Consider the following 7,460-nt stretch of genomic DNA (forward strand, 5'->3'; position numbering starts at 1 on the left):
CTGAGGTCGAGAAAGCCAGGGTTAGAGGGAGTTTTAGTATGAAGCCCCGGGGAAGGGACAGGCTCCCCACTCCAGTATTCTGGCCTGGAAAATCCCAGGGGCTGTACAGTCTGTGGGGTCGCAAAGAGTCGGACACGACTGAGCGACTTTCACTTACTTTCTTAGTATGAAAAAGTGCCTCGTTTGTGGCACCCCGGTCAGCAGGCCCGAGTGCTCCTCAGAACCCGGCCTGGAGGCAAGAGAAGCGAAAGGTGGTAGAAGGCAGTTGTACTCAGCATCGCATCCTCTCCAAACCCCTGGTTACAGTAAACCAGAGAGATACCCTAATGCAGGGTTCCCCTCACCTGGAGCCCTCTCATACTCCAAGAAGGACACTGGAGAGAGTTTGTTGAGCTTTGCTGTTTGTATAAGCAGAATTTTAAATTTTTACGAAGTCAAACCTGTCTGCATTCCCTCTTAGGGTTTCTTCTTACCCTTCTGAATTTTAGAAGTCCTTCAGATTCGCTCCTCATACCTCATCAAGATTTGATAAATATTCTCTTCCATCTTCATACCAATTTCATATGAGCTGCCTTCTTTAAATATTTAACTGTTTAATTCAGTCTTTTCCAGAGGTGCTACAAGAGTTCTTGGTGATAATGTCAGATGATTTTAGGAATTCCATTGATAAATATTTTGGGGGGTAATGGTTTTGTGTTCTTTTCAAATGAATATATATTCATGATATGAAACCCATATTTTCACCGATGGTGTTGCCTAGGTTAAGAAGTTTTAAAAAGATGAGTCAATTTGAAAACTTAAGTATATAGTAGAATGGGTGATAAACAAAATATGGCAAACTGCTGATAGGAATAGGAGCATTATTACGGTCTGAGAAACACTAGTTAAATCCACTTGAAATTTATAAAAATCAGCAAACACTTAACCTGATTTCCCTCCAACTCACCTCCAGATTATTAATCAACTACTTCAAACCATTTATCGAATTTCTCATTGAGAATAATTTTTAAAAGATAATACATCAGTTCTAGACAATCTTTTTGTTCCATTAACCTTTCATTAATCTTGAGCTATGACCACACTTTTAATTACTATTCTTGACTTAATATCTGGCCCAGCAACCCTTTCCTCCCAACAAGGAGTGCTGATTTTGAAAACAGGGGTCAGGGTCAGGGCATGGTGAAAGGTCAGTGACTTGTGGACAGCAGCATGCCCAAGAGAGCCCCTGGGCTCTGACCTAAGTATAATAGATTATGGTTACAAGCCGGAGCTGGCCAGGTAGTCCTAGACCCTTGAATTAGAAGTGCGAGTGCTCTGCCATCCCAAGGGGAAATGAAGAGAGACAAGAAAGAGATATTATGCATTGATTGCAATGTGAGGAACCAATGATACTCTATGCAATTAAAAACTAGACTGTGTGTGATGAAATCTGAGACCTGAAGAGATGCCTGGAAGGAGGCACAGGGTGAGTCATAGCACCCTTCCTGCTGCCGCTCATCCAGCTATGAGGCAGAATGATTCTTATTGCAAACAGTGTCGAAAAGACATTTCAGTCTATCAGGAGAACATAAACACACACGCACTCACATGCACACACACACACACACACACAATGTTATATCTACAAGTATGTGAATCCTAAAGAAATTTAGGATTTCTGGCTTCAAACTTAAAACCAGTAAGGAAGTAGGCATTGGCTTCCCCCAGAGTTCCTATTAAATCACAGGGTTCTTTAAATACACAATGATTTTGCAGTGATTTTAATTGTTTCTTTGAAATATACCAGCACCTTGGCTGAAGGTCTAGATGGAATTTTTTTTAAATGAGAAAAGTATGAAAAACATCTCCTTAAACCACATATCCTACAAATCAGTGGGGTTAAATTATTTAATTTAACCATTAGTCTTGATCTTGGGTGGCCTTGCCCTGCAACGGCTTGGGTTCCCAGCCAGAGATTGAGGCCAAGTCGTGGTGGTGAAGGAAGTGGCAACCCAGTCCAGTAATCTTGCCTGGAGAATTCCATGGACAGAGGAGCCTGGCAGGCTACAGTCCATGGGGTTGCAAAGAGTCAGGCATGACTGAGCAACTTTCACTCACTCATTCATGATGGTGAAAGCACCAGATCCTAGCCACTAGACCAGTGGTCAGTGACCAGGGCCCTGGCCTTCAGCTTTGCAGAAAAGAATTCCCACAAAGACGAAAATAGTGAAGTAAGTCAAATATTATATGAAGAAGACAAAGAATTACAGTACATGTGGGCAGACACATAGGTGGACTCAGGAGGAGAAATGGAGTCACTGAGTCACACCCTCGTGGCAATTTGAATTACTTCTATGGGTCATTTCTTCTGGGTTTCCTTTGGCCAGCCATTATGATTTGCCTGATTCACAGTCTCTATTTGACATACCTCAGGATCCTCCCGTGTGTGTGCATGCATCTCTTAGCCAAGATGGATTCTACCAAAAAGGCGTCTGGGTAGAACCTCCCTTAACATGACTCCCCTTTGGCCTCCAAGGAGCCTTTTCTGTGCATGTGTGGTTGGGGAGGTCTCCTGACTTCGGGAATGAAGCGTGTGGTCTGAGCCTCCTCTCTTAATTGTCCTACTACTCTCATCCTGGAGTTTCAGTCAATAGGGAATGAATCTCCAATAGCTTTGCCCTGGGTTGGGGAGGTCCATCTGCCTCCTGCCTCAGTCTCACATACAACTTTTAAAAAACACACACAGAGCACAAAGTGGGCTGAATACCAAGGCAGATAGATTTATCTCTCCCCTGACCCAGTGCAACTGGCAAAGTAGGGTGAAACTTCATGGCCGTATAGCCCCCACCCAGAACAGAATGTAATAGAACTGAAGAGACGGTGGGACTGGAAAGGCCTTAGAGTGCTTTGATGCCCACGGCTTATCCTCCAGAGGAAGAAGCAAAGGACACTAATACTCACCCATCTCCTGCTCCCCTACAAAGTGACACTGCTATTATTTTTCCTGCCACCAAAAAGCAAATCATTTTCACACTTGGTTGGAGGCACTGGTGGAGTCAGTCTCGCTGCCTCTGTTGAACTTCTAAGATCTTAAGTTTGGAGACAATGTGGTTGACAACAGCTCACCACAAGCTGTTGTTGCTGTTGTTCAGTCGCTCAGTCGTGTCCGACTCTTTGTGACCCCATGGACTGCAGCACACCAGGCTTCCCTGTCCATCACCAACTCCCGGAGCTTGCTCAGACTCACGTCCATTGAGTCAGTGATGCCATCCAACCATCTCACCCTCTGTTGTCCTCTTCTCCCGCCTTCAATCTTTCCCAGCATCGGGTTCTTTTCCAATGAGTCGGCTCTTTGCATCAGGTGGCCAAAGTGTTGGAGCTTCAGCTTCAGCATCCGTCCTTCCAGTGAATATTCAGGGCATAATTCCTTTAGGATGGACTTGTTTGATCTCCTTGCTGTCAAAGGGACTCTCAAGAGTCTTCTCCAACACCACAGCTCAAAAGCATCATTTCTTTGGCACTCAGCCTTCTTCATGATTCAGTTCTCACATCTGTACATGACTGCTGGAAAAACCATAGCCTTGACTATACGAACCTTTGTAGGCAAAGTGATGTCTCTTGCTTTTTAATACACTGTACAGGTTTTGTCATATCTTTTCCTCCAAGGAGCAAGAGTCTTTTAATTTCTTGGCTGAAGTCACTGTCCACAGTGATTTTAGAGCCCAAGAAAACAATCTGCCACTATTTACACTTTTCCCCCATCTGTTTGCCATGAAGTGATGGGACTGGATGCCACGATCTTTGTTTTTAGGCCAACCTTTTCACTCTCCTCTTTCACTTTTATCAAGGTAAGTGAAAGCAAAATACGAAGGGCAGATGCTGAGTCAGGCTAGAGTTAAGGCCGAGTCATGCTACAACAGGTGCTGAGTTGTGCTAAAGCATGCTAGCCTGTGGGGTTAACCAGAGGGGATGAATCCCAGAGGAGTCTGTCTTGAAGTCAGATGAAATTCTCAAGTGGAAACCTAGGTGGGAATTGAAACAGTGCTCAAGTGGGAGGCAGGAAAGGACCTGAGGTCAGCTTCCCTCTCAAAGGATTGGATTTGTGGCTAGATCAGGATGCTGTCCATTCTGGAGACGCCAGGGCAATAATGCATCCTCTCTTTGTACTTCTCCAAGGTGGGCTGCAGGAGCTCTTGGCAACTGAAGAGGGCTTTGCAAAAAAGAGCTGGATTTATAAATAATGCATTTCCTTTGTCTTGCAGGAATTCTGGAGGCAGAGGTACAATCAGATCAGCTGTGAACAGCTTACATAGCAAATCTAATAGGTTTGTAAATTAGATTTTGTGTTCATTTGTTTTTGCTGTAAGGCAGCTATTAATCTGCTTCTCCTCTTTGCTGGATGGTGCCCTTCTTACTTAGCAAATAGATCTGTTTCGTTTCACTTTGGTGTGTGTGTGCGGGCGGGGGGAGGAGGCTGTTGATAGAAGAGCCCAGGAAATGGCCCCTGTCTAGAGGCTGCGGAGATGGAAAATTCAGATGGGTAAGAGTCTTTCTGAAAAGGAGCCCACCCACTTGGAGGCACTTGAGCCACCAATGAGCTTATTCATAACTTGAATTTTTTGCCAAATATTGGAGACTCTGAAAGGAATCAGGATTTTCACCCAATTTCATAGGGAGAGATAAAGATGGAAACTAGAACACTCAGAAACTTTGTTGAGACCTCTTAAAAATATTTAGGAAGTCATCTCAGAACTGTTAACTTTGATTATTGAAAGTGAAGTGAAAGTCACTCAGTCATTCATGTCGGACTGTTTGTGACCCCACGGACTATACAGTCCATGGAATTCTCCAGGCCAGAGTACTGGAGTGGGTAGCCTTTCCCTTCTCCAGGGGATCTTCCCAACCCAGGGATCGAACCTGGGTTTCCCACATTGCAGGCGGATTCTTTACCAGCTGAGCCACAAGGAAGCTCATGTTTACTGAAGGCACATGCTAAATCTAAAAGACTGTTTCCCCAAATGACAGTCTTTGGCCAGAGGACAGCTTGATGCTGGAGAGTGAGAAAATGCTTTACAAGCCAACAGACCCAGGCTTGCCACTGGCTATGGTTGGACCATGCCTAGTCCCGATTCAGAGAGTATCTTCCTCTTCCACACCCTCTTTCTGTAAATGGGGAAACTGAGGCTCAGAGTGATAAAGTAATTTGCCTGTAGTCTCACAGCTTGTGAAATCTTTCCACTACACCCTCTGCCTCTGTTCATGAAAACAGCAAAAATTGCAAAGGGTCAGGTCTTCTGTTTCTTTTGATAGCTCCCTTTAGGCCTGTCAGCTGGAGGAACACTCAAACCCCTTGAATTTTCTGTTCTCTGCCAAAGTTGCATATTTTTGAATCTCTGACAAGTAGTATCAGCCAGAGGAGTCAGAAGTTTGGGGAATGGAGATATGTGGGGAGAAAGCGAGTTCCCCAAGTAAATTTCTTCTCTACCTACAGAAAGCAAAATAGAGCCCTGGGTTTAGACCTGTTAAAAGGATTTCATCTCTTTGAGCATGGCTGTTCCAAGGTAAATGCAGAGGACATAGATGTTTGGTTTGAATCCTTTCAAGCTCCAGAATTTGGCATCACAAATCCACTTGTCATTCTAACTGAGAGAATGTGCTGTCAGCACACACAAAAGGAACTTGCGATGTGACCCACATGCATCTCTGTGGTTCCTGCACTGCCTTTAGAGATGTAATTGTAACCTAGTTTCTTAGAAACCCACTAGCATAGATTTCCAGCAGCTGAATTCAAGCAGGTCCTGTAATGCCTGAGTCAGGTGGGAAGATCCATCACGCACCCATAATTATGTATGAATGGCCTCAGGCATTCAGAGCCAGCCAGCAGCTTCATCCATCCAGGCTCCCCTAGGGTCAAATTCAAATCCAGCAAGCACTTATTTATTGAGCATCTGCTATGTTAGACCATTGGGGAATGCAGAAACAAGTGAGGGAGGTCCCCTGCTGCCAGTCTAGCGGGGAAGAGAAACAGAGCACGAATAACTCTGGAACAAGGCGGGTATTTGAAGAGGCATCTTACAAACGAGAGATAATGAGATAAGGCTACATCCCATTGCCCCAGTATGAGTTTTTGTTTTCCTCTTTATTAAGTTTGCAAACCATCTTATGATACGAAGTTGTTAATGCAAGTGCTCTGCAGAGTTTTGCAAAAGTGGCTTGAAGAAGGATTACTATTCCGACAGTGACTGCTAAGTTTCACTCAGAGGAAACATTGTGGGTGGGAGAGGGGAGAAAGACAGTTTATCACCCCTTTCCTGTCTCCCAGAATATATGTAGGTTATACCTGAGGGAGAGAGTTGGTGCATTCTAGAAGATAAATAGACTTCCTTCCCTTCCCAGGTAATAACTGCAATTTTGCTCCTCCGAAGTTTACATTCAAGCTCGTGCAAAAACAAAACTATTAGGCTTGTCATTGGCTTGCTAACAGATCATGTCTCCCCTCTTCCTCTTTTTTCCCCCCACTTCCAGAGCTGAAGTTGTGATAAATGGCTCCTCGTCGCCAGCTGTTGTTGACAGAAGTAATGAAACCATTAAGCACAACATCCAGCCAGCCTCGGCCAAATGGAGACACAACCAGACACTCTCTCTGAGGATCAGGTAGTGGTAATTACCTCTAGGACAAGAGACAGACTTGGCCTTCTTCGGCACAAGCCAGCAAATTGCTGCTCTCCATCACCTAAGGAAGTCAGGATAGAAATAAAATGTTTACCTCCAGCTGAGGCAGGTTTCATCTCTAAGCGATCAATTGGAAATAAAAACCCAAGACAAGCCTGACAGCCCAACATGTGTGTGCGGTGACTGGAGTGGGGGGGGGCAGGAGCAGCCAGCTGAGGTCCTGGGTTTGGAAGGAGCGAGGCTCTGGGTCAGCAGCAGAGAGAGCCTGGCAGGGGTAGGGGGGCAGGCATAGAGATCACAGATGGCTTCTTTCCAGAGGAGCCTGAAGCAGCAGTCCTTGGTGCTTCCATCCATCCCCAGCTTTCAGCGGTGAGGGTCTTCCTGTTTGCCTCTGGAGAGTTGTCCCTTCCCTTGGTCCTTGGGTCAGCAAGCCCCTCCCTAATGACATGAAAATAAAAAGTCACATCCCAGCAGCAGGTGACCCAGGAGCTGACGGGACGCCTAACCACAAAGGGAGGGTCTGTTTAACCAAAGAGCAGGTCTTGTCTTGATCTTAAAAAAAAAAATAATTGATTAATTGATTTATTTTTGGCTGTGCTGGGTATTTCCTCGCTGCGCAGACTTTCCTCTGGTTGCAGTGCATGGGCTTCTCATTGCGGTCGATTCTCTTTCTCTTGTCTCGGAGCACGACCTCTAGGGCACGTGGGCTCAGTAGTTGCCACGTGTGGGCTCAGTAGTCCCCACGTGTGGGCTCAGTAGTCGTCCTGTGGGCTCAGTAGTCGCCGTGTGGGCTCAGTAGTCCCCGTGTG

General features: G+C 45.4%; 1 protein-coding gene across 1 annotated transcript in view; it reads left to right on the plus strand.

Annotated features, from left to right (window-relative positions):
• ST8SIA2 (ST8 alpha-N-acetyl-neuraminide alpha-2,8-sialyltransferase 2) overlaps nucleotides 1-7,460 on the plus strand; it is a 73,127-nt gene that overhangs the window by 36,442 nt on the left and 29,225 nt on the right. The window contains exons 2-3 of the mRNA XM_040256982.1: nucleotides 4,242-4,304; nucleotides 6,505-6,633. Coding sequence (XP_040112916.1) covers nucleotides 4,242-4,304; nucleotides 6,505-6,633 — 192 coding nt within the window. The remainder of the gene's footprint in view (nucleotides 1-4,241; nucleotides 4,305-6,504; nucleotides 6,634-7,460) is intronic.

This window comes from Oryx dammah, unplaced genomic scaffold, assembly GCF_014754425.2.
Source record: "Oryx dammah isolate SB20612 unplaced genomic scaffold, SCBI_Odam_1.1 HiC_scaffold_16, whole genome shotgun sequence".
Taxonomy (NCBI): Eukaryota; Metazoa; Chordata; class Mammalia; order Artiodactyla; family Bovidae; genus Oryx; species Oryx dammah.